Source organism: Apis florea, unplaced genomic scaffold (genome assembly GCF_048593485.1).
Source record: "Apis florea isolate Af1SG1 unplaced genomic scaffold, ASM4859348v1 contig_1615_pilon, whole genome shotgun sequence".
NCBI lineage: Eukaryota > Metazoa > Arthropoda > Insecta > Hymenoptera > Apidae > Apis > Apis florea.
The window spans coordinates 2,887,889-2,914,767 of NW_028256416.1; the positions used below are offsets into that span (position 1 = coordinate 2,887,889).

General features: G+C 42.8%; 1 protein-coding gene and 1 long non-coding RNA gene across 6 annotated transcripts in view; both read right to left on the reverse strand.

Annotated features, from left to right (window-relative positions):
• NLG-4 (neuroligin 4) overlaps nt 1–10,349 on the reverse strand; it is a 213,339-nt gene extending 202,990 nt beyond the window's left edge. For all 5 annotated transcript variants that reach the window (XM_086905447.1, XM_086905433.1, XM_086905431.1 and 2 more), the window contains exons 1-2: nt 10,050–10,349; nt 8,466–8,641 (exon numbers count right to left, since the gene is read on the reverse strand). In XM_086905447.1, the coding sequence (XP_086761573.1) occupies nt 8,466–8,641; nt 10,050–10,297 (424 nt within the window). In that variant the 5' untranslated portion in view covers nt 10,298–10,349. The remainder of the gene's footprint in view (nt 1–8,465; nt 8,642–10,049) is intronic.
• Nucleotides 10,350–10,355: 6 nt separating this feature from the next.
• The window catches only part of LOC147658827 (uncharacterized), a 63,878-nt gene continuing 47,354 nt past the window's right edge, over nt 10,356–26,879 (reverse strand). The window contains exons 2-3 of the long non-coding RNA XR_015291362.1: nt 12,460–12,947; nt 10,356–10,500 (exon numbers count right to left, since the gene is read on the reverse strand). This is a non-coding gene — a long non-coding RNA (uncharacterized LOC147658827). The remainder of the gene's footprint in view (nt 10,501–12,459; nt 12,948–26,879) is intronic.

The following is a 26,879-nucleotide window of genomic DNA, read 5'->3' on the forward strand; positions in this document are numbered from 1 at the left end:
GGCACGGTTAAACGCGGCACTGCGTCGAAAGTACTGTGTTCTACTTGAGTTATGACGCTATTAGGACGAGAATGATTGCGCACAGCCACGAGTTTCCGGCCTGGGTGTAATTAAGAGCTGCCGATCGTGGTGTCGAGCTGCCGAGGAGACGGAGATTCGCTAGACCGCGTGATTGATTACCCAGCACTTGTTACCCGGCAACTCTCCCACCTTTTTTTTTTTTTTTTTTCACATCTTTTATTTGGCCTGATGCCCGTGCATGTTCCGATCACCAATTTTCGCGTCACTCGTCGCGACAGATATATGCTCTCCGTTGACAGACAATTTCTAATTTATCTCTCACTCCTGTGATCGCAATCAACTTGGCAAAAATTATAATAAAATTTCCCTATTTCGATATATCCTCGACCATTCGCTTTAAGAATCCGGCGATAAGAAACTATTTCCACGCATTTGTTATCCCGAACGAAAAAAAAAAAAAAAAAAAGAAAATATTCATCCCACGCCACGATTTACATAACATATGTCGCACCTTCATCCGCGAATATCATTCGCGATTTATCATTCGAGTTTTGCCGATTCCATTTCCTTCCTAAAAGCCTTCCCCCGACCCCTCCTCCGTGGCTGGCAAAACAAACTTCCTCCGAAAGAATTTCCGCGTGGCTCGCCACTACGCCACTATAACTCTCGCGATCGACGGCGCTTTTATCGTGCCGCTCTTAATCAAAACGTCCAACCTTTTTCGCCATATGTTCCGCGCGGCGGGGACCAAGTGGCCGTCGAAAGGCCACGGGTTTCGGGACAATTCCTTCGAACTTTAGTTTTAGACAATCGTCAGAGAGAGAGAGAGAGAGAGAGAGAGAGAGAGGGAGGAGGCATCGCGTTAACGATCGATGGGTATTCTATTCCCTTTCGGCCATAACTCAACCGGTCCAAGTTTTCCAACTTAGATTAGCGATTCAATTTGGATCGGCGATGAATCATCTTCAAAAATCATTTTTTAATCGGGAATTATCGGGATGGAGCAAGTTACATGGGACGACGAACGACCAGTTTTCGCGTCGAGCCTTTTGATCAGTCGCCTTCATCGCTAATTTAATAACAGGAAGGAAGGGTGATGAAATTATGCAAGATTCCAAGATTCAGACGTTCGTTCGTGAATAACGAGCTTCTGCGAATCCTCGTTACTCCTGTCAAAGTATCATATCCTGGTGTGCAGATTTGTAAATTTCAACCACGGTTGAAAATTGCGCGCACGAAAGGGAACGATTCGTTTTAGATAGACAAAGTGATGGAATCGTTTCTCTATAATTCAAACGTCTATCGTCCAAGCAATGTTTAATTAAATATGCGTTCGCAACTGTCCGATATTTCAATAATTATCAATTCCTTTACTCTGATCGAGAAAATTAAACAAAAACGTAATCGAATTAAACATTCCGTGTACAATGTATCCGTGTATTGTTGCTGTAAAAATTGTATCGTGGAAGTAAAGAGAAAAAAAAGGATAATTCCGGGTTGATCTTTAATCCTAGAAAGGAAGCGTAGCAAAGAGAAAGCGGAAAAGGAATTTCTTCTACTATCCGATTAATTCGCAGTCGCAGCACGAAAATGGCGCTTTCGCGACACTCCCGTAAATACGTTTATCTATTCGTAATGCTGGCGATGCTATCGATCGCCTTGGCGCGGAAACAACCGGCTCGTAATTACCAGTTCGCTTCTACTTCCCGACTAAATCGCCACGATAATTCTCGGCTGTCGTTCGCGATCGGGTTTTCTCTCTAAGTGGATCATCCACGTAGCGAGTTTTGCGCTGCAAAACGACTCTCTCCGAGGATAACTTTGAAAATTCTATCTTTCGTGAAATAAAACCGATTTTAAGAAAGAGAAAGAGAGGAGGAGAAAATTTGTTTCGAAAGAAATTTTTACATCGCCCCGTGGAAGAATATGAAACGATAATTCATAATTCTTTACTCCTTCTTCTAGATATCTTCCCTAAGTTTCTGCTCTTTTGCTCTCACCGAGGTAAACTTGAAGAGACATTATTATTATTATTATTCGTGGTTTCAGAAATTGGGAATGAAATGATTTAATTAAATTTCCAAGTCAACAAATCGAGAATCTTGAACTCTCTCGTAGCGTCGCCCATCACAAGGCCAAGTTACATAAGTTTTGGGATCCGAGAGAACGAGAGGAGAAATTCGAGAAATGTCAACGAACAGTCGTACATTTCTCATCCCCCTGTTGTACCACGAATCGAACGACGAGACGAGTTTCTGACATTCGTGCGAGTATCATTCGGTTATTCCTCTCCTCCCTGTTCTGATTTGTTTGCGAATTGAATATTCCAGGAATTTGTGTTTGATCGAGGGAATAAAAATATTCGTTCGTTGCGTTCTTTTTCTCTTTATTCAAAAAAAGAAAAAAAAAAAGAAAGAAAAAAGGGGGGAAAAAGGGAGAAAACGAGAAGGGAAAAAAAGAAGCAAAGAGATACAGTGCGACGCGTGTGTTCGTGGTGCAGGCGATCTCTTCCCCCCTTCTCGAGCGAGAAAAGGGAGCAAGAACGGGAGAGGTATAAGTTAAGGAGGCAACGAAGATGAGGGTAGCGTTCCTTTGTGAAACGTAATTCGTATTCCAAGTATGAGGGAACCGTTCACCTACCGCCAGTGCCTGAAAGTCTTTGATGTCTCTCTTTCCACTTGGCTTACGCTCTTTTTTTTCTCTTATTAAAGACCAGCACGTGTCAGGGGGCACTCCTTCTGCGTGATTAATTAAAACGACATCTTCTCAGGCTAATGAGCCTGCATCATTTTATGGTCGACATTTCAGGTTGACTCTTTTTTTTCTTCTTTTTTTATAGAAGAAACACGTTCACTACAGAAAGATTCATTCTCGACGATCGTCACCGCATCGGTCGTTGTGAAAAAATTTTCCCAACCTCGTAAAAGTAAAATTTCTTTCGTTTCTCTCCCTTTCTCGCGACACACTACTTAATAAACGAATATCGATAAAATGATTCTTCGTTTTTCAAATATCTCGTAGTCGATTGATTCGATTGTCGACAAGTTTCCAAAGATTTTTCTCAAACTTTCGACGAGGCATCCGAACCAAGAACGCAAGAGGCAACCTCATCGCTCTCAATTTACACTTTTCCCTTACCGAAACTTTCTCCCCTTCTCCCCCAAACTATCTATCGATAAATCCATCCTCGATCTTCCCTAAATTCTTCGGCAAAAATTGCGAAATCAAGTTGGCAACCAAGGGGTGGAAAAATACAAATGGCGGTTGATCATATCTTACGGCGATATGGAACAGGGGAAACCACTTCGTTCACTCGGGACGAGGAAATAATTTCACGGGGCCACGGGCTTCCAAGAAATTCGTGCAAACCAACTATTTCGAACGAATAATCTCGATCCTTCGAGGGATTCGATTATTAGTCCAAAGGGAGGGGAGGAAACTTGGCGCCATCTTCTTTCACGGTTCCTCGTCGAGATTAGGCGTGTGATCGCGACCCTCTTTTCCCCGGTTCCATCTTTCCTTTCGATAGAAACTTGTGAAACGAAGAGAAACCGTGCATTAAGCGAGTCTCCAACTTTCACCCGATCTTCCATTAACCTCTCCAGCTTCGAATGCGATATCGGGTGAAACAATGGAACTTGGCCTTTCAATACTTGGATATTCCGTGTGGTTGTTTGGAAGCGTCGAATATATATATATATACAGAGTTTTCCAGGATGATTCGATAAAATGTTGTTTAAAGAATAACGTTTTTCTTTCCTTTCTTATTCGATCGTTTTTTCTAGAAATATTACATTTTAGAAACTCGTCGAATACAATAGAATTGTTAAACAATTCTGTATACAATGTGTGTATAGTTTGTACCAAGTTTCGATGATAAAACTAATAAAACGGGGCTGATAACGAAACGGGGACGTGGCTTACTCATTTTTCATCGGAATCGGGATGGTCGGTTAATTTCGAATTCACTAAGGGATAGAAGTTTTAATGGCTCGAGATTCGATACCTTTTAACACCTCTTTCTGCATAAATAATTATATCAAACGATGATGCTTTACTCTTAAACATCTTAAGGTTTAAGTATCCGGTTAATTTTCAGGATTTAAAATATGCTCTCTCTTAGAGAGAGAGAGAGAGAGAGAGAGAAAGAATTTTACTTTCAAAGGTTGGACCCATTGATCGCTTTTAAATTTAATCTGTCAAAGATTGAAAATTCTACTCTCACAAAGGACACGTGTTTTCCCGTTGATCGTTACACGTTGAATGAAAAGTTTTCGCGGGGAAAGAACAACTGATCTCTCTTTAATAATTATTCCTTTTTTTAATAATTAATTTCGCATTTTTATTAATCATTAGGGGGGGGGGATGCCAATACGAAGGTCAAAGATTTATAGGCATTAAATTATTTCCGTTGGCTCTCGATTATTCTTGGCCGATGGAAAAAATTTATTTTATGACGCGTGGAACTTGTTGGCCGACCAATCTCCCATCAACGATGATAAATAATCGGCGAAAATTGATTTAACGCCTCTATCGTTAATGCTCGAATCGACGAGATGGAAGAAGAAATTTTTTTTTTCTTTCTACCTGTTAAACTCGTTCGTTTTCTTCGTTCGTGTCATCCGATGGATGAAGTAATCGCTGTTTCCAATATTAAACGAGGAATATATACAGTTTCTTAAGAATTATAATACGGATTGCACATTGGATATTCGGGATACGATATAGATCTTATAGATATTCAAGTGGATCCGGGTCGACGATAGATCAACCATAAAACTGGTTCGACTGAAAAGTATACAAGCCCCGGCGAGAATTGAAAGGAGGTGAGCCAAGTTGAATACGAAAGTTCGCGTAAGAAGACGAGATGCGTAAAATATTCAGGAAATTCCTTCGGTTGCTTTCGCGTCTGATGGCCTCGCTCTCCTCTGTCTCACAATTTCATCCGAATTTCACTCGCTCGCCCATCGAACACGAACGAACGAATCTTTCTTTCCAAAAATTCGATGCTACGATTTATACGAGTAAACGACACTCTCCGCTTCTCACGTTACATGCGTTGCTCCTTTTTTTCCTCTCTCTTTTTCCGTATCTCGATATGAATCCATCCTCACCGCGAATGGAAATTCCGGTGGTCGAGAGACGCAACACTTCCAATTCGGCATCCAACGATGATCGGAAGATGATCGAGCTCTATACACGCGTACACCAAGTTCGAATCACTTAACACGTGTAATGCTCGACGAGCTACGTCTTCCCGACTAGAATCAACCGCTCTGTAATCCCTGTTGTCATCACCCGGCAATCGAGATCGTGTCCTCGGATGTCAGAGTTCGGCCTCCAGTGTTCTTAACCGCATCCCGATTAATCGAGTTCGCTCGATTCCAATCTAGATCGGAAATATAAACCAAAGATCAAGATCGAGAATCTCCATCGAGACCGAGCTTCGTTATTAAATCTGAAAGGAAGAGAGACAATGAGGATCGAAGGAATAAAATTCCACGACGATAAAAATCAACCTGGCGTTTTGCCGTCTGACCACGCGAATCGAAGCGGCGATACATCTTTTATATGGATCGGCGTAAAATTCCAGAGCGGAATGTTAAAAGCTTACAGCGACTGCTCTTTCGCTGTCGCTAAATTTCCCAGCTATCTGTATGCGCCGCCCTGTTTGTAAACAGGCCGTGCATCGCTGCTGCATTATTAAACGGATCGGAAATTGTTTCACCGTTGCCGCGTCGCGTTGACCATCTTGCTCGGTTTGTGCATTATCGTTTCGAGATAACGCTTCCCTCCTTGCTCGTCCTTTCGTTCTATCCACATCTTCCATGCACCAAAGGAAAACTGTCACATTATTATTATTATTATTATTATTAACGATAACGCGGGATTAATTCTCCTCTTTGCTAGGTGAACGAACGAAAGCGACGACGAAACTATTTTTCGATGGTAGGCGTAGGTGGGGGATCCCCAGGAGCGGGGGTGGGCACATCCGCGACAGTTTCGCATTCTGGACAGCTGCCCCGGCACCAGGTAGTCACGCTCGCGCGCAGACTTGCAGAGTAGCGTGTTCTGGTTTCCTATTCCGGCTTACATTTACGTCTGTACGATGTTTCATTGTCGAAACGCGAACGTGCAGCCCGCGATACACGAAAGAGATGAAAACGGTTTGACCCGGATCCCATAGGGAGGGGTTGTACCGCACAATGTTCGATGCACAACCCTCTATACAACCCGCTTTGTAGTGCTTTCTTTCGCTCCGTTCCCTCGCTAACCCTCCGCAATTCCTCGACTACGCTCCCTTTTTTTCCCCCTTTCTTTCTTTCTTTTCTCTCTCTGTCTCTTTTTCTCTTCAACGGGCACCATCGCTCAAATATCACGCATCACTTTTCGAAAAGCAACGGCGATCTCTATTATTCCCAGGTGGATTCGTTACACGGAGATAAATTAGCTCGTGGAAATTAGCTGATAACGGAATAGAGTTGATCGAGGGGGTAGTTTGCTAACTAGTTGTCTAACGATTAAGCGCGTTTCGGGAATACTGGCGTCCTGTTTGAACTGTGAATTGTTTCGGGTATATAAAACAAATATTACCGGATAGATCGGTGACGATATGATATCGTGAAATCATTAGTGTATCTTTCTCCTTCAACGGCGATCAGAAAAAATATATTCGTCGTTTACGTGCGTTTATCCGAGGAATTATTTAACGATCGATAACGATCGTCGTTTCACTAGTGTTTTCGAGCACAAATGACTTTTCAACGTTCGACTCTCGCTCGTACGTTCGATACGAGGGTGGAGACCAAACGACACGTAGAAGGTCGAAATGAAAAACCGATGCATTTTTATCCGGTTTAGAAAAATACTTCCTCTTCTCCAGTCCCTCCTCATCTCCCTTTATTTCGTCAAAAACTTCGGTGAAACGCGTAAACGTGTACGCGTATCTCGCAAGACGAAACGTTCCCCGACGCTTTTGCCATTCAATTTCCGGCCCGAAAGAGGGTGCAAGAAAAACGGGGTACACGTGGGCCGAGAGTGAGTTTAAGGCGAAAAAATAAAATTTCCTATTTCGTGGGGTAAAACGTCATGATGTATTATTATTGAAACCGTCTCTCGCCTTGCAACGTAGAGCAGAGGGGAATAACATTTGCGCGAAAAAACCTTAAAAAACAAGGTTTCAAGACTTGGCCCACATATTTAACGCCACGGTTTTTCCATACACTGCGTGTATAAAAATTCTCCTCCTGCGTAAGACCTACATAAGAAAATAGGCGGCGGTTTTGATTATTCAACGAGTAAACAAGTAATACTATTTAAAGGAGACGATTTTCAAAGAAGTAATTTTTTCTTTTTTTTTTTTTAATCGCGCCTTATAAATATGACAACGAGAATATATCTTGTTTCACGGGAGAAAAACTTTGTATATCGCATAGGCGATATTCGACTCTTGTTCCGATTAAACTTATAATCTGACGCGGATTTCTCGAATAAATATTTATATAACATGTATCATCGTCCAAGAAAAAACGTAGCGCAAAGTCGAGGGTTAATTTCGCGTAATATCGAAGTTTATCGAATTTTGAAAAAATATATATATATATATATATTGGAGGAGGAAGAAAAAATTCATCTGTATTAAAAAGTTTTCAAAAAAAAAAAAAAAATTAGATTGGAAGATTCCTTCCCATCTAGTAGAGGAACGCTATCAATGAAACAGCAACTACGATGAGGCATGCAAAAAGTTGAACACGACCGCATGAAATCTAGTTTTATGTGTTTTTTGTCATGTTTGCTGATATCACTGGTGGTAGGGTCGGATGGAGGAAAACGGGGTCAGAAAGTTACAACAGGAGAGGTAACATGGAGCTACTTGGCTATTCAACATCGACAAGTATGCTTAATATTAAAAACGGCGCGTTCGTTCGAGATCGTTCCGCGTATAAAGTGGATTTTTCAGAGTCTCCGCTTCGTTTATAATTTCCTTCCATCCTATTGGCTCCCGAAATGTTGGCGCGAACGTTGGGATGGAAACGAAAATCTTCGAAAACGATCCGAGCGAAATTGAATCGTCATTCCCTATCCTGTTTCTTAGTCTGCGGTTCAGACACGGAATCAGAAATAAAGATCGAGTATTTCGTTCCAATCGCTAACTACAATCGTACAATTTTTAAACGAGATGAAATTCCGTTTCCAAATCGATCGAGTCGATCCTTTTAATTTTTCCATAGAATTCCACGACCGATTCCACTCGTCTCACCAATCGATCTCTCGCGAAATTTACGATCATCCAATGCTTTCGTATTTTCAATCATCCGTTATTTTCAACTATTTTGTACACATTTTTTTCAGTAGTATCAACGTGGCACGAGTTGGAAAGCTCGAGCTCGTAAAACAGGTCGAATCGAGTTCGGTAATTTTTCCTCGATGTGAAAATTACTCACCCATGGCAGGCGCGTAGATGTTCAGGTAGAGGCAATCCTCGCTCTGATTTCGTAGATGGGGTAGCAATCTCTTCAAGTACTCGAGTCGACCTTTCGGCATACGCTCTAACGCCTCTTGCTCATTCGAGATGTCGGGCAACTTTTGAGGGCAGACCGGACCCACCGAATCCGATAATCTACAAAGAAGGATAAATCACATCGATGCGAAACGAAATTCTGATGCTTTTTTCCCTCGCTCGTCCTCGAGTATCACGCGATCAATCGCGTTCAATCTTCGTTTAAGATTAAAATAATTCTTAATATAAACGGATGTACAAACAATAATGCAATAATTATAACGAGTAAGAGGTGGATAAAAGAAATTTTTATCCCTCTTATATTTTTCGTTTCCATTCTTTTTTTAACGTCGGATATATCGAGATTGTTTAGATCGTGGAGAAAGGTACTTGGAAATATGAAATTTAATTCTTTAAAAATACTCGGTCTCTCGGGGAAAAGAGAAGAAAGCCTTGAGCCAAATTTTTGATTCATCGCGAGTGGCGTGCGTTTGAAATTTCGAAAAAATGCGCTTTGAGAATATTCCGTTCTTGACGACCAGCCGCCAACTACTCCGTGCTTAGTTAATTATGTGTTCCGAGTGTATTGCGTTACGAGCACCTTTGTCCCTCCGACTCGTAATATATGGAGATTAAGGTCGTGTATAATTGTGTTTCCGTTTTTGCTTCGCCAGCATGGAGCGAGAAAAGAGTCGTTGGAAGCGGAAGAGGATCGCTAACTCTGCCGAAATATTCTAAAAGCCTGCATTTGCCGAATTTTGGGAAACGTCGCTCCTCCAATTTTTCCCCCTTTCTCTCTCTCTCTCTCTCTCTCTCTTCCCTCTCTTTCGTCGTATTTTTTGAAAATCATCGGTTGGGACGGGGAAAACGAAAAACGAAAACGAAAAAAAAAAAAGAAAAAAAGAAAAAAAGAAGAAAAGAAAAAAAGAAAGGAAGGAAAAAAATGTTAGCTTCGCCAACATTTTTCATTCTACCCGAGTAATTTTTTAATCCGAGTCCTATCCGGATGACAGGTTGGTGGACGTATGAAAGGATAGGTTAAATACTTGGGCGAATTTCAAAGGAGCAGTTTGACATAACTTCCCGAGAAATATGCCGATGAAATACGTTCGAGGTTTCGGAGGGAGGGGGGAAGGGGGGGGATTAAAAGGATCCCCGGAATGTTCTTTGGAAATCAAAGTTTGCGCTAAAATTTTAGGCTTCCTCGAATATCAAATGCGAAACAACAACAACAACAACACGAGTTTACGGTTTATTTACAACAGCGACATTTGTTCAGTGACTGAGATTCCTAGATTCCCCCCCCCCCCCCCCGCTAAATCCCGTCGAATTTGAAAATTCTTCTATATTTAAAAATTATTCTTATCTTCTTATTTCGACCAATCGTCGACAAACAATTTCCAAGCACCTTCCCCGTCTCCTCGTCCCTCGTTGATTATCAAAGCTTTTCGCGACTTGGAAGATTTCGATTAACGAACGCTGATACGTTAAAAAAATAAATAATCGTATATAATTGTGTTTCGCTCACCTGACTCCTTCCCACGGGCTGGACGCCTTGGTCGGCGAGAATCTGTTGCCCCCTATCGGAGGGGTCGCGTACGGTATCCCGAGATAGACGTCGATCGGTTTGAGGAACTTGGCGTACTCGAAGGAGCGCACGACCCCCTGCACCTCGCCGTAACGCGTCTGGACGATCCGTGGATTCAGCTTGCTCTTGATCGAGAGCGAGAGGGTGGGCGGCGCGATCAGACAGACGAGAATCAGGAAGAGTTCCATCTTGCTCCTCTCCGCCCCGAGCCCCGCGCGCCACCGCCACGATCACCCCCTGCGCCAGGCCACGCGCGCGCGCGCGCACACACACGCACAAACACGGCTCCTCGCAATCGCTATCGATCACCTGTCCCCGCGACGATCGTTCTTCATTTAGGCCTGTTCGAGCGCTAACTGCGCGCCACCTCCACGTATGCCTGCGGTCTTCCCTGAAATTCCAGTAGGAACCGGTTCACACATCGATCCGGATCGCCTCCCCCTCCCGCTTCTTCCCTCCCTGACGAGGAATCGCGTCAACACGAATCGCGCGATAATTGGCGCCGCTGGATTAGAGAGGAGAGATCAAAGAGAGCGTGCGCCCCTCGTTTGGAAAGACAAAGGAATTTCCGATTCGCGAGGAAAGAGAATTTTCTCCCACTTTTCCTCCGTTTGTTTCTTCCGGTTCGAGAAAGAATTCGCCCGGTGTTTGATCGGAAGGGAAAGGATCGGAAGGATTGGAGATCGTTTTTTTTCTTCTTTCGAAGAAGGAATTTGAGTTTCGCCGAATTGGAAGAGGGGATCCCTCATCGATGCCATTTTCTTCGCGTTAAATTGTTCCTCCGGCTCGTGAAGAATCGTATCGAGATACGATAATTGAGAGGGATTCTACATCGGGCCGAAGATTTAACTTGGATCTTGAAGATACGTTGAAATACGTACGTGGATAAATAAATCTGGGAGCGTGAAAAGGTGTACCGATAATTTAATCGAACGATCGCGGGCTGCTTTGTTCCAATGTGGATCTCGAAAGCGGTTCCAATTACAAAACTCATCTTGTCCGCCAGATTCCGAGAAGGGGAACTAATCCCGCGGTGGTGGTGATGGTGAGCTATCCATCTCGAATTTCGTTGGTTTCCGTCGGTTTTAAATTCTCATCCCGGGCAGGAAATTTTTATTGCTCTTTGACGCGGGGGATAAAGCGGGGCGGCGAACGGCGCGATTGGTGCGTGTTCAATCGAGGGATATTCTTCTATGGAAATGTCTGAACTGGAACAGAAGAGAGTCGAAATTGAAGTCGGATAAGGGGCGTAGTAAAAGTAATCATCGATGGCTTTGCTCGAAACTCTGTAACGATTCGCGGAATGGATCGGTGTGAAAGAAGCGAAAGAAACATGGTGGCCCCTTTTCCCCGGAAAAATAAAAGAAGAAACGAAGGCAGAAGAAACAAGAAAAATTAGGGAAAGGGAATCGTCCTCTCGCGTTTCTAAATCCTTCTCTCCTTTCTTGCCCCAAGTAACGCTGTTGTCCCAATTTCACCAAGATAAGAGAGGAAAGAAATATTCGCGACATCCCCCGTTCGAAGGAAACAATTTCGATTTTCTCGGCGAAACGCGTACAGCGTTCGATATTTCCTAATTGGACCATCTTAATTCCCGTTCATCTCGATGAATATTAAACAAGGGTGGAGATCGAGCGGAAATCGATCCGATATCGATCGGGTCTAAGAGCGAGTCGATAAGTTAACGGAAAGTAGCCCGGGGCTGCGAAAAGGATAGACTCGAGCTCTACTCGTACATGGAACCATTATGGAAATCGGTACTTATCAGTCTCTGGAAGGGAGGAAAGGGGTGTAGCTAGCTCGTCTAACTGGATCACGCGCTCTTCGTCATCCGCGGTGAACGGCAGGAAGAAGGAGATAAGGCGTCTCGGGCTTCCCTCCCTTATCGGTCACGCCCCAATCTTTTCCCCAAGAATCTATCTGCAAGATTTTCGACCGTGCCGCGAGATATCGGCGAACGAGGCTGGGAATGGAGCTCTCTGGGAATGGCATCGTCGAATTTCATCATCGCAATTTCCACACAGCCGTGGAGTCGAGCGGCTACGGTTGAGCAGCTAAGGTCAACGCTTATTCGGTTCGACGTAACTTTTATTCTTCCCGCACAGTTGTCGCAGTTGACCGCGATCGAATTAAGATATTCGAAAGCAAATTCTCGATTCGAGCGAGCGATATATTGTCCACAGCGTGATATTCCGTTCACTCGTGCGGAAACGGAACGGCTCGGTTAAACGGTTAAATAGTTAATTGGGATCGGAGTTGTTTCGAGTTGTTTTCGCTCGAAGAAAAGGCATCGAGAAGAGTAGTGAAGGAAAAATTGGCCCAGTTTCCAGTTACTAACGAGGACTCTTACCATCAGACTCGATCATCGACTTTAATTAACCTCCGGTTGGGGGACAGCGGCAACACACGCACTCAAGCGCGCGAGTCTTCCTTGGACATTTTAAAGCTCGAGTGTTGAAACGCGCTCCGACCGATCCTCCTAATTCTTTAACCCCATTCTCGATTTCTACGCGGGCAACTCCGCTCGAGGCGGATGAGGATCGCGGAAACAACGATACGTCGCGACGTGGAATTTCATTTATACGCTTTTCTTTCCTTTCCTTTTTTTTTTCTTTTTTCTCTTTACACCACGATGTTTCTTCCTCGTCCCACGATTCCTGGAAATTTCTGCAGCGATTTCTTTGATCCCCCCCCCTTCCTCCTCCCCCTCTCTTTTCCGATGCCAGACGGAAACGTTAAATAATTTCGAAGGTAAAAAGAAAGGAAAAAAAAAGGAAAAAAGAAAAAAACAGAAACGAAGACGCGAACGATTCCTCTTCTCGTCGCACTCGGCAAATTCTGAAACAAAGAAAGGAAAATAATTGTTAATTATGATATGATGTTATAGAGAGTTGAAGAGAAAGCGCGCAATCTTTTCTCATCAGAATTAAAAATAGATAATCGTTTGGAAAGGATCCTTTCGTCGTCGAGAGTAGAGACACCGTGAAAGCGGAGGAAAAGCGGCGAAACGAAAACCAATGCCATGGTACGTACGATTGTATAGAATACACGACGGTATCACGGTATAAAAGCGGCTCAAGCTTTCTCAGAATCACGAGGAGATAGAGGCGAATACGTTTTCTCCCTCGTTTCGAGATCGCGTGGCCCCTCTCCCCTTTTCAAAATCGATAAGTAAACGCGAACCGTGGATAGTTAGAAAAGGCGAATACATAAAGTTATACGGTCGAGTTTTTCCTAAAACCGTATCGAGATAAGAAACCTTCCGAGAAAGGGATCAGAGATTCCTGTCTGAACAACCTTATTTCGACCTCGATGCAAAATGTCTAAGATGTAGACTCGAGCTTGAGAAAACTATCCGATACGATCTTCGACTGGAGGATAATAATCCGTTCGTTGGCATTGATCGCGTAATTCTATCGAATAACGTTACGTCATTGATTGTAAAAAGATTGTTTGATCGACAGATCGAAACAATCTTTAATTACTACTCCTTCTCTTTGTCCTTCTTTCGTGCTCGTGTGAAAATTTACCTTTCTTCCCTCTCTCTCTCTCTCTCTCTCTCTCTCTCTCTTTAACACACGCATCAAAGCATTTCTTTTCTGCGAAACTGGGTCACTCGATCGTTCCAATTAGCCCGGTTTAATATTCTCCCGAATATCGCCATTCTTACGATCGAATCGGCTCGGCTCAATTTCGACATAACCTTCACCGCGAGGTATATCAAGCCTCGAGCGGACCCCTTTCCATTCTTTCGTTCGATCCGCCGTTTCGTTCCCACGTTTTCGCCTTCCAACGTTTTCCAACGCCGCGATAGGAAGAATGGAAGAATCGCAAGGGGGGCGCAGTTTCGCGTTCAATTAACGCCGTTAAACAGACCGATCGAGGGAGCGGAGCGACACCAACAGCCGCTATATCTATAGCTGGATCCACACTCGATTAAACGACTATCCAATAAGTGACTCCACGACGATATTATCGGCTCGCAAATGACGCAGCTTGCTGCTGCTCTTGCGACCGTGACTCTGCTTGCACACACGGATACAAGGAGGTGAAACCTAGGAGGATCGAACACGCCATATATCACAATATATATATCGCCTGTTATCGAATCTTTACGTTATTAAGAGAGTTCACGAGATTCGAAAGATTCTTCGGTTCGATATTTTTTTTTTTTTTTTTTCTTTCTTTCAAAGGAAATTGAAACGTGTCCACTCGCTTTGCCATCGTCGATGAGAAACGGAAGCTGGTGGATATTTTTAAAAGGACAGGGGAAAAAGAAAGGTCGGATAGGATCGAACGAGGTTATAGGTAGGTAGTATAGAGCAGATAGGTAGAGCTCATTAACCGCGGCACACTCCATTAGACAGTTGATTATTCCAAGCGAGGATAAGCCAGCCGTGTTGTAGTCCACTGTAGTTCGCATGCCAAGCGTCGAGACGCGTCACGACACGCTCGCGCTACGTGCTCACGCGTTTCTTCTCTGCTCCTGGCATACACATGACCGCACAGACGCAGTTGCACGATCACACACACACACGCATATATATATAGCTAATAGAGCTTACTAACTAGTGCCTGTGGCCGCTAGACTATTTGAGTTTGCCAAGTAGTAATAATTGTTTCTAGGAGGAGGCAACGTTGTCCGGACGATAGCCGAATAGGGCCAAGTCCGACCGATCCGCCCCGAGCTGTATTGCTAACGCGGAGCTGCTTAGCTCCAATGTATATATACCGAGCTACATCAGATTTTGAAGGTAATTTCGACCTCCTGTCTTCGAATTTCGGAATATTTCTGACGGAGAAACGAGCTAATAAGCTGTGTACAGATTGTAAAATTGACAAAATTGAGAAAAGCGCGAGAGAGGATACAATGCTTGAGTACAATGCTTGTCCAATTAAGTGACTTTTGATCTCGCCTCGCCAACACGCTTGCTCTTCCACCATCTTTGATCATACGACTGCGACGTATTCATCTTGGATATTATCGTCTTTTGCCCGTCAACGAATAATCTATTCTTGTTATCTAATCTTGTTATATTTTACTTAAAAGGAGTAGAAGTTTTATCATGAATTATAAAAAAAAAAAAACCATAAATACTCAAATACTTCCCATCATTCCCCTGGTTTTTTTTTTTTCACCCTCGTCATAGGATACTCGATCATAGGATAAATATTTTTTCCAGTCACATAGGACGACGTCTGACCGTATCCTGGGTGCTTTCACTGGGAGCCATCCATCATTGTCCGTCTACGTACATGTTTATTCTACTGTGACATCGACAACGACTATACAGCTATCGTAATCCACGATATGCTTAAAATAAAGCTGAGCTTCACTAAGGCTAATTAATAATTCGAGGCTAATTAATTTATCGAAACGATCTATTCTTTTTCGCGTTTCACCTTTACCCATTGATTTAATAACGAATTTTTTGATTTCTGGAAAAATCGAGAGGAAAGCCTCAAATCCTATCTTTTACCCGACAAATTTCCGGATAATCAATTTCGCTTTATTTCGTGCGCGAAATATGAGTGCAAGTTGCGTACGAGCCGATCTTCTTCGCACGATGAGAAAACCGCAACCCCTATTTTTCAACGCGTCAACAAATCGATTTAACAAAAAAATATACCGCCACGACGAAAGATTCCCCCCTTCACGGCCTGGCTGTTTGTCACGCTGTCAATTTCGCGTCGCTATTTCGCTCGGTTTAGCTGTTTCCATCAACGCCCACTGTTGAGAAATTTTATCTAACTATATACGTATAAACAAATTGCGAGGTAAATATTGCGTAAACAAGATAAAATCCTGATTGAAGCACAGATTAAAAAAAAGGAAGATATCATATATGTTATCATTTATATCCAAAATTTATTAAACTGCATTGTTGCACCATGCTTTAAATGGTGCATCAAACTACATAACTGCAGAAATAATGTGAACGATGTACTTGCTTCTTCCATGTAAAAACACATTAACGAAATTAAGAGACGCGAATCAAAAATGGATACGCTCCGTTTACGAGCGTTATCAATCTAAAAAAAAAAAAAAAAAAAAAAAAAAAAAAAAAAATAGTTCCATCCGTGTTTCCGTGTTGCATTCCTTTGGATTTTTCCCAACTGTTCTCCGTGCCGGAAAATCTCAACTCCGTCGACTTCTTATCCCGTGTTACCGTGAGCATGTGAGAGCGCGTTGAAAGAGTTGAGTTTCGAAACTACGCCGCGTAACGACGAATCCGAACAATGCCCTCCCTTCCCCCCTCTCGAGCTGTCTACGTCGATCACGTCATGCCCCATGGAATGGAGTTTCCTCCGCTTTCTTTCCGCCGTCCAAAAAATCGTCTGAACGGTACCGACGTCGAATCGATATTCGCCGCATCGCGTAACAATCGAATCCTGAATGGAATCCTTCCACTATTCGTCGTAGTCGTCGATTTCTGCTCTATCTCCCTCCTTCTTCAGTAGCTTCTTCCGCCCTACTGATCACGGATAAACAGATTCGATTCGTGCGATCAGTAGTCGAAGACATCGTGAATCTGCGGATAGGGGATAATTAATTCGTTTTCGAAATTTTTCCAAGAGATTTTTATTTCGATTTCAGAGCGAGGAAAAAAGAGGAGGGGAAATAAAATTTAGACGAGCGGGAAGAGGAGGGAATAATTATTTAATTGGTAGAAATAATATCCGTGTGCCGTTAGTTAAGTGTGCGAGTAGTGGTACGAGTCAATAAATGGCTCGACGCCGGGTACAGGTCGTTCCCATACAAGCATGTGCTGCCGTAAATTAACCCTTAAACGATAAATCGATTTTCAATTTCACCCTTGAATCAATCAGAGCCATTTTGGACGGGCAATATTCGCAGCGCATCGTCGAACAACGCGTTCAAAGAACGGTAAAAATTCCGTGGTGTATTAATGGAGACCGGTAAAGGATGAAATTCGATATTAACCGATTCACGGAAGTATTCTAATAAGCCGAGAAAAATTGGCGAAATAAACGGATGATCATCTATCATCGGCCATGTCCGAGTTTTATCCGCGATTCAAACGGATCGATATTATATCTTCGTTTTTTCGCAAATAGGGAGGAGGGGTGGTGCTTGGCGTTGCTCTGTGCCACGCTGAAAATTTAATTGGAAAACTTTTGTAAGAGAACTCTCTCTTTCTCCCTCTCTCTCTCTCTCTCTCTCTCTCTCTCCTTGAATTCAACCAGATTGCGTGAAATCTTCCTTGATAGACGCATTGACAAATTGTTCGTTCACCTAGAAGGAGACTATCCTTCTATTTTTATGGAAAAATGCAGAGAAACTTTAAAATAAAGGGGAGAGGAGGATCTCGGAGAAGATAGAGAAGACGAAAACAAAAAACCCTAATATTTTTCTTCGAGATATTAAAAAGATAAAAGGAAGGGGTATAAAGGAAATGAATAAAAAGAAGAAGAAAAAAAAAATTCTCAGAAATAATGTGATGAAATAATGTGATATTTAAAAAAAAAAAAAAATGCTTGACAAAAGGGCGTAAAAGAAAAAAATGGTAAAAGTAGAAAAAGCTGAAAACTAGAGAAACTCTGGAGAAAAAACAGTTACCCAACTATGCAAACAACTATAAAACGGATAAAACAAGTTCAACTGTAAAAAAAAAAGGGGGGAAGGTACAAAGCTTGGAAAGTACAAAGGGAAAAGACTAAAGATTAAAGAGCATAAACTAAAAATTAAAGAGCGCGTTAACGAACACGTCGATATCGAGGATCAAAAACACCTACGTGATATAAAATTCAAACTGGAATTACCTTAAACGAAAGTTGAAAAACGCCGCTCTTTTTCCCTGGACGAACGATCGATCTTGAGCTAGAACGATCCGGATTAATTCGATATCAACGATATCCTCCTGAATTTCCTAAATTTCTAATTGCATTTGCCAAAATTTCGCGTAGGCAGACACGAAAGGCCGTGCAAGTTTACACGAGCTGGGAACGCAATTTACCAACCCTTTGACAACCGACCAGTTTGGCCGAAGCGAGCCCCGAGCGGAGAAACAATGTTTAGACTCACAAATCCGCTCCGTTATCTAGACAATGCCGCTAATTGAACAATTTTCTTTTCTGACGGAGAGATGAAATACTTGATTGCACGGATGTAATCTCCTAATTTTTCAATCGTGAGATAATTATCGCGAAGCTTCGATCCAATTCTTCTTCTTATCTTACTTTACATTCCGGATAAATTTAAAATTCATTCTCGTAACTTTTCCGCGAGATCAAAGATTCGATCGAAAGACAAATTCAATTGGGAACTTTTGATACGAAAAATAGAAAAGAATTTTCTCGGTCGATCGATCAACGATCAAAACGTTGAGAACAAATGACGGCACATGGCCCGTATACTTTAATCTCTCCTTTTTCTTTCTAATCAGCTTGCTCTTGCAAAATAATTGACCTCTCGTCCGCGCGAAAGCGTCTGACAGCCGTTCTTCGGCTGATGAGCGACTTATCAGCATGCAGAGGATCGGTATAAAATTTCGCGTCAGCGCGAAACTTTATTCGCGGATGTAACGAACGCGTCCTGTCTTTTTTCGTTTATCTCGTTATCGTTAATTGGCGCAATTTTTTCTCGGATCTCCTCTACCCTCCCAACTTTTAGTCACGTTGCCGAATTATCGCGAGACAATAATTGGCGAAAAATGTTCGTATCATTCCAAGATTTTACGTCACGGGATTTCACACGAACGAAACGATGCAAGCGCAACAATTCACGCGTATTAGAATCAACCGCCGATTCAAGGGCGGTGGTATTTTGGAAATTAAGAAATTAACGTATTCACGAATATTATTGATACGAGCGAAGAAAAATGTCAAGATTCTCGTTTGGACGAGGATTTTTTTTTCAGATCCGTGATGCCACTTGGCAAAATTACGTAACGTATACGTTCGAGGTAAGGAAGAGAAAATATAGGTGATAAGTGAGGATACAGAAAAGCGTATAATTAATATTATATTATTCGATGGATAACAACCACGTGCATTTGCACGCAGCAACACCGTATACTGCGATAACTTGGTCCAACTCAATTAGCTTGCAATCTGATAAATGAACGACGCGCAAACTTCCAAGCACCTCCGAGATCCAAGAACGTTGCAGGTAAACGTCAATGGAATAACGATGATTGATATCGACCCAATTTGCTAATCAAAAGCCTTCGACACCGTGTTTATCAACCGAGCACAACCGAGCCACCATTCCTCGCCGAACATCGGATAGTAGCGTTATCCACGTATCTATCCATTTTTTTTTTTTTTTTTTTTTTTATCTTGAACCATCATCGCCGAGATACACGTCAACAGGTACACAGGTTTGAAATCTTTCGAAGTCATTTTTTACACACGATGGGAGGAGGGGCGAGAGGGGGGGGGATAACAACAACAACAACAAAACAACGAGAGCGGCGTACGTCAAGCGTCAGACAGAAGAAGAGACGATGACAGGATAGCAAACAAGTGGCAGATTAATTTCGGCCGACAGTTTAATTGGGCCGGGTCGGATTAAACGGGTGGAAGGGCCAGCTGGACATTTTTCACGGCCAGCCGAATAAATAGAACCGTTCTGACGGACGGCCGAGTTCTCGTCACTGCGGAATTTCAATTTTCGCCATCGTCGACACGTGGAAACCAATATAAAATATCCGCCGAAAAAAAAAAAAAAAAAAAAAACAAATAAAAAGAGTACCGCATAAGGGGAGGCATACGCGAGCATAAAAAATCCCGACAAATATCCATTCCACCGACCAGCCTCGACATTCGTCGGGGAAATGCGTGTTTTCGAGAAAAAGTAAAAAAAAAGACAGAGGATAAGGATGATCGATAAGAAAGATGGATCCGCGAGAGAAGGAATTTCTCCGAGCGAATAGGTGCGACGAACGAGAAATTGCGAGAAAAAGTGAAGGGAAGGGGATGAGAACGTAAGAACGTTGGAGGAAAGATAATATTCTCGGTTGAGCAATAACCCTGTAACCGTATCCATTTCGAGCAGCGGTTCCCGCTTAAAGGGCTAGGTGGTGGACACCTGACAACGCCTCGAAAAGTCGGTCGTTATTGTTCCGCGAATTGGATTTGCCGGGTGGTTACGAGGCCGTCTCCCGCGGAAAATCTCTCCTGCCGTCCAGGAGAGGCCCGCCGTTCTCTCGTTTCCACGACTAAGAAACGTCGTCTCGATTGCCGTCACGGGACCCTGTTGGAAGGCCACCGCTCTTCTTGAAATTTGCCCGCTCCAAGTTTACCACTCTCTCTCTCTCTCTCTCTCTCTCTCTCTCTCTCTCTCTCTCCTCTTGAATTAAATTGTCGCCCCGATCCCGGGGCTCGTGGAATTGGAAAAAATTGCGAGGAGAATATTCCTCGGCCGTTGAAAATGGAGAACGAGCGTTCATGGACGGTTTGTCGTGTAAAAGAGAGGGAAAAAAGAAGGAAAAAGGAGAGGAGGATTCGAGGGGGTTAATATTTGAGGTGTCTTAATTTAAGGTCGAGCAACGGATTTTATCCCCCGGTGGACCGCAACCATCCTCCCCGTTCTTAAATTCATTTGCCGGTGTTGATTTTCGCGAATGTTCCGGCTAATGGAAAATTATGCGGCCCCGTTTCTTCTCATAAGAAGGTAAACCTCGGCCCGAGCATCTTCAACCGCCAAGGGAAACGAACCGAGAAACGCGGCCCGCTCCGCGGTGTTCCCTTTCGCGCGATGATAATCGGCTCTGGCAAATTTTTCCCAATTTGTTCCATCGATGAAAAGCAAACGCGTGAACTTAAGATCCAGAACTTGTATCAGAGTTTAATCGCAAACTTCCAATGGCCATAATAGATTAATCAATCCATATCATCATGCGATGGATTCGATGGATCGATTCGTCCGCATAGACAATATTAACACCGCCGGTATATCAACATAGTTTAATTGGAATGTATATTCGATCTATTTAATAAAGCTGTGTAACTTCTACCGAAGTGGTGTATCGAAATCAAATCACATCGGTCTACCCGAGAATGCGTTGAAAAATATCTAAACCGATCTTTGCCCGAAAAAATTGTGCGGAAACCAACACGGAAACACGCTTTTCCTTATTTCCACTCGGTTGTTATTTCCACCCTATCCGAAGGATCTCGGTTGTCCGCACATTCTCCCTCCCCGAGATAAGAGGAAACGCGCTCGAAATGGCATCGTGGTCGGGGGTTGGTCGCATGTGTGCTCGCGAAAAAATGCCAAGCTGAGACCGGTGTGTCTCCAGCTGGAATGGAGGGAACGGTGGCTCGTTGCTTCGTGGTTATGGTCACTGGATACCGTAGTTTCTGCAACAGATGCGTCCAACTGCATCGTCTCCGTCTCGAACCGATATTCCGCGCCGGAAACGGGATCAACGCTTCCTCGAGAACGGGATTAACTTCCGCTTCTACCCGATAATCCCAGTTGGCGACGATAACTAGCGGGGGGGAAGCATTCTTCCGCGATGAACTCGCTTTTATTTAGAAGAATTTCTCTGTTCCAAGCAATCATTGTAGTAGCGATCTAGGTGTTTGTAGACGTTGAAGTTGATTAAGATACAAGGTTTCTCGAGCAGTGAGTACGACATTGACGAAAATTACAGAAAGTATCTAGCAGCGTTACACAGCTTGACTTCGATGCTTCGTTTCTTCTTGATTAGTGTAATTTATCGTTCAATGTGTTTGGACATTGTTCTACGCGATTGGTAATATCTGAAGCAACGATACGTATCTGCTTCTCCGTTCAATCCCTTTTAAATTAACACGCGCGAATATTCACTCGATCATCTCATCACGTGTCTTTGAGAAAAAAACGGGCTTTTTCTTTACTCTCGCCCGAATTCACGTTCGATTACATTAATTTGTAATTGGAATACCGATCGAGAGATCGAGACAATAGTAATTGATATTATTTTATTCCTACCCAACGTATTTGTGTGATTCCTCATATTATAACCCGTAGAATACGAAACTTTGTTTCCTTTCATCCTCAACGTGTGAAAATTTTTTTAAGAATTTTCTTTTTTTTTTTTTTTTTTTTTGATTAATCTTAAAGAACAACTCTTCCCTTAAAGTAGACAACGAAAGAGAGGAAATCAGTGACGGCAGCTTATATCGCCTCGTAACTCGTCACGGAAGGGGAAGAAACGGGAACGGAAAGGTAGGCAGCCAGCCGAACGAGTCAGATTGTCGAAACATTAATTAAAATGGCTCGTAATGGGACGGAACTGCGGGGATGTATTTGGCGGGCTCGCGTTTAATTTAAACCAAGAAAAATCACTCTGCGTTTCTGTACCTAGCATCTAATTAAGTCGAGCCGCGGTGGTTGTTCCTTTTCGCTTTGTTTTTGTGCTCGGTCAGAGGGAGAGGGAGAGACACGGACAAAGAGCAAGCGGGCGGGGTGCCCGCTTTGTCTCGAACAAAAGGCCGTTACGAAAAATCACGGAGAAATGTAATAAATCGCGTGATTAATTAAACAACTAGCCTCCTCCCTTAGGCCGTCCACCTAGGCCATTCTTAACGCGCGAGAGGGCGCACACGCTCCAACGAGCGCATCTCATACCGACGAAACGCCGTCCATTATTTACCGGTGAACACCCGGCCTGAAAAACAACAGCCTGGCCAACTATTAATAATCCAGCCTCGACCCATTGTTAACCCCCGCCAATTCTTCTGACTGACGTCGCGAATTCGTGGTCCACGAATGCTTCTTTTCTGGGTGTCGAGATCGAGCATCGGGATTAATCGGGTTTACGGTTCGCGTGTTTCCAACTCTACTCTAAATTAATGAGAACGCTTTCCCAAACTTCGTGTTTATCGAATAAATCGACAATTTATAGGTACGGGCTTGGTATACATATATATATATACGGGTGTTTTCAAAGCGATGGGTAAAATCGTACGTTCCTGATAATCTCGGTTTCTTTCGGACGAGACGTAAATATTTAACTTTCGTCCTCGATGTTTGCAGAGAATGACAAAGGTGCACGCACGGTTGTTTCAATTAAAGTCGAAGCGTTTCACGAGCTTCTAAACCCTTCGCCCGATCGCAATAATCGCCTTATCGTGCACGTTTCGCGTTCGACACGGTTTGCGTTTTCGGTTAATTGCGGCTTGCGTCAGCCGCACGAGAGACGCGAGTTTTATTCTTATTTCGTTTCCTCGGTCGTTCTTTGCCCCCCCGTGCTAGCGTCAGCGCGCGGGCACAATTGTTTGCTTGACACACTTTATTACACGCAGTATAATTGGAAAATATTCGCGCTGGGCAAACGTTTCATTTATCAGGAGTAGTTTCATCCCTCGAGACGTTGAATTTATGAAGCTGGCCCGTATAATCGTCACGGACATCATCCGTAAGCAAATCTCTATAAATCAATATTATTCAAGGTTTAATAATCACATAAAACGGTATTTACCGTACTCAATGTCAATACCTATATCGTGCAATAACAGTTTACGGGTATAACATATTGATTTGCAAACAACGGTTATTATTCCCAATGTTGCTCTCACTACTACCCTATAATTGCTCTTCCAAATTTTTGCGTTCCTTCGTTGAAAGCAATTAATTTCATTCTCCAATTCGAATCATGTATCGTTTCCGACAACTATTTTGAAATTGAAAAAAAAAATAAATAAACAAATATATATGACTTTGTTTCTTTTTTTTATTAAAAACATTGTTCGAATAACGAACGAGCAAAGATACTCGAACTTGATGATTATTTCGCAACTGTGATACGAAGTACTTTTTTTTTTTTTTTTGGTTTTTAATTAATTTTATCGTTCGATTGAATAGTTCGAACAGTCGCGTCGAGATGAATGAATTTCTACGTGAAAAGTAAAAACGTCAAGGTTCCCTGGTCTTTCGAAGTAGCTTCCGTTCCCTCAGAAGCGGCGTACGTGACTCTCGCCAACTTTTTCCACTTTCGACGTAAGAAAAAGATTGGCCGCCGCACGAGCGAAGACACGCAAGCATGCCTATATTTTCCCTAATGAGGCAGAAAGTTTGCCCGTCCAGTGGCCGCCACTCGGTTATTACGAGCGATGCAGGGACGGAGTTCCATTGTTTCGCGTCCACCGATGTTCATACTTCTCTCCCTTTTTCTCAACTTTCACTTTTTCGCCCCCGAAGTTTTACAATTTTCCACCTGTTCTTCTTGATAGATAAATAAATTAAAGCGCTTCTAGATTTTCACAAAAATTTTACCTTTGGTTAAAAGAAGTGGAAAGTTCGAAACGAAATAAATACAAATAAGATGTTTTAATATTTAAGAATGGCGTTCTTCCTTAATAGACGATCTCATTAGTTTCTCGTTGACACGAATCTAAATCTTTTTAGACTCTTTTCTTTTCCATTCTCTTCCTTTATTCATTTATTTATTTATTTATTTATTTATTTCGATACAAGATTAAAGTTCTTGAGAATATCATTCACAATATTCGTTATTTAGCAGGAATTAATACTCGAGTATTGCTCGCAGAAACTATATAACCTGATTCGCCTTATCCCGGATTCGATTGTAAATCAGATTAATTCCATTATTCCACGGCACGGCAATTTTCCTCGGCACGCGCGAGGAAATTCCGCGCTTTTTGCCGGAACTGGTTTTAATCGTAACAGGCTTCAGCCATAGTCGCTTCGCTGCATTATCGGGATCTATCCCAGATGCGCTTAATTGATCGTTAGCAAGGCGGTAATTACTTCGAATTAACTTGCAGCCCTACTTGTTCAAAGAACGTCCTCGCAGAAAGAAACTTCTCCTTGTCAACGTGCGCTCCGAATTTCTCGATCCTGTTAAAAAATTTGCGATCAAACTTCTTCTTAAACGCGTTAAAAAATTCCATCCCGTTAACCGTTTCCACAATTCGAAATGAAATCTATTAATCCATTTGCTTTTTCCTTTCTTTTTTTTTTTTTTTTTTCCCCTCGATAAAAGGGATAATTCAAATCGATTCGGACAACAACTCTAATCTTAACTCGTTTACCACGCTTAACTAGGTTATCGAATTTTCCAAGACGAAACTCGAAGACGACGAAAGATGTTAGGATGACGTTAGGGCAATGATTTACATGCGAAGGTTTTCAGTCGTCTTTAGAGCGAAAGCCAGCACGAGGAACGAGGATTGGGTGACGAGTACCAGGAGGAATGGATGGCTGACTAGACTGAATGCGATTCCATCTTACCAGGTAGACCAAAAATCGATAGGGAGCCGATGTTCTACTTCCTTTACCGCTTACTATGAGAACTGATAGAAATAAGGGCGTTTAGGGAAACCCGCTCGTTTCACCATCGTACTCCCTTTTTGGATCGCGAGAGAGTTGGATCGATAGCTGAGAAAAGGCCTCGTTTTAGATAAATGTTACGCTTTGGATAAACGAACGAGGGGATTGATTACGAGAAACAGAGAATTTTCCAATACGAGGAAACACGTTCAAACCATATATATATAATAACGAAACTGGCTCTTTCGTATTAAGCTTTCCTTCGCGCGCAAGGAATTAAATGAAAATAATAATAATTAAGTAAAAAAGTCCAAGGGATGAGGTTGAGAAGGCAGTTCTAAAGTTCTAAAGTTGCTAATTGCGCACACGGTTAATGAATCGGTGAACCACCCATTGGTTTATATTTTAAGAATCGAGGTGAGGAAATTTTTGGTATGAAAATTAAACTCGTCAAGCACGGATCAATGGCTTGACTTTAATTAAATCAGGAAACGAATGGCGAATATCACGATGCCCGCCACGTCTGTCGAGGATATGTGGGTCGAGTCTTGATTAGATACGAGATTCGCTGCATCCAGTGCACCAAGCGCACTCTGCGGTCGACACATCGTGGTATTGCGATTCGGATATTTGAGTCTGGTCGCGATAGCGTGACATCCGCTCGAGTTCACCCTGCGATGGAACGGTTATCGGAATCTTTAATATGAAGCGACGGCCACTCGGTGGAGATACACACCTGCCGTTTCAGCCACTGTCTTCCCGAGGAAAATGAGAGGTTCGGATATATTTCATCGCCCGGAAAATGTCTCGAGACGAGGGTCGATATCGGCTCGCCCCTTTTTTCAAATCTCGGGTTAAATAAAATACGCGCTCGAGAAAAATAATACCACGATTTAATCCTTTTCTATCAAGTTTTCTCTCCTCCTCGAGGAGATTTCTTAACTTCTTAACGTTAATTAAAAAGTAGCAATATTTATTTCTTCCGGTATGAACAACAATGAAACGCGGATTAATTAATTACTCGTGGCGCGATACAATGGATTATTAATACGACCTAAATTTGTCGAAATGAATTTTTGAACGGTTTACTCGGGAAAGCACTGAAATTCGATTATTCCCTTGATTATTCGATCCCCAATTGTATCCACGAATCAACATCCAAGATCCATTATCATCCGATTAAAAATTCCTGGGAGAGATGCCCCGATACGATTCAATACGATGTCGAAATACGATTCTGCCCTTTCGAAGGGGGAGCGGATAAAGAGCAATGGGCATTTTGGTCGCGTGCACCAAATGTATCGAATGCGTGCGCCTCCGCAAAAAGATATTCCACAATTGGCCATTCGTGTCTCGCGTGCTTGCACGCGATCTTGCGAATCAATTTCAATAAAGCCCACGTTCGAATTTAATTAATTTCTTGCCAGCGGTTGGGACGCGTTCAATCCCCTTCTTGGAACACGAACTGATCATGGATATTTGTTTCTTCGATTCAGAGATTACAACACCTTCGAAATACATAT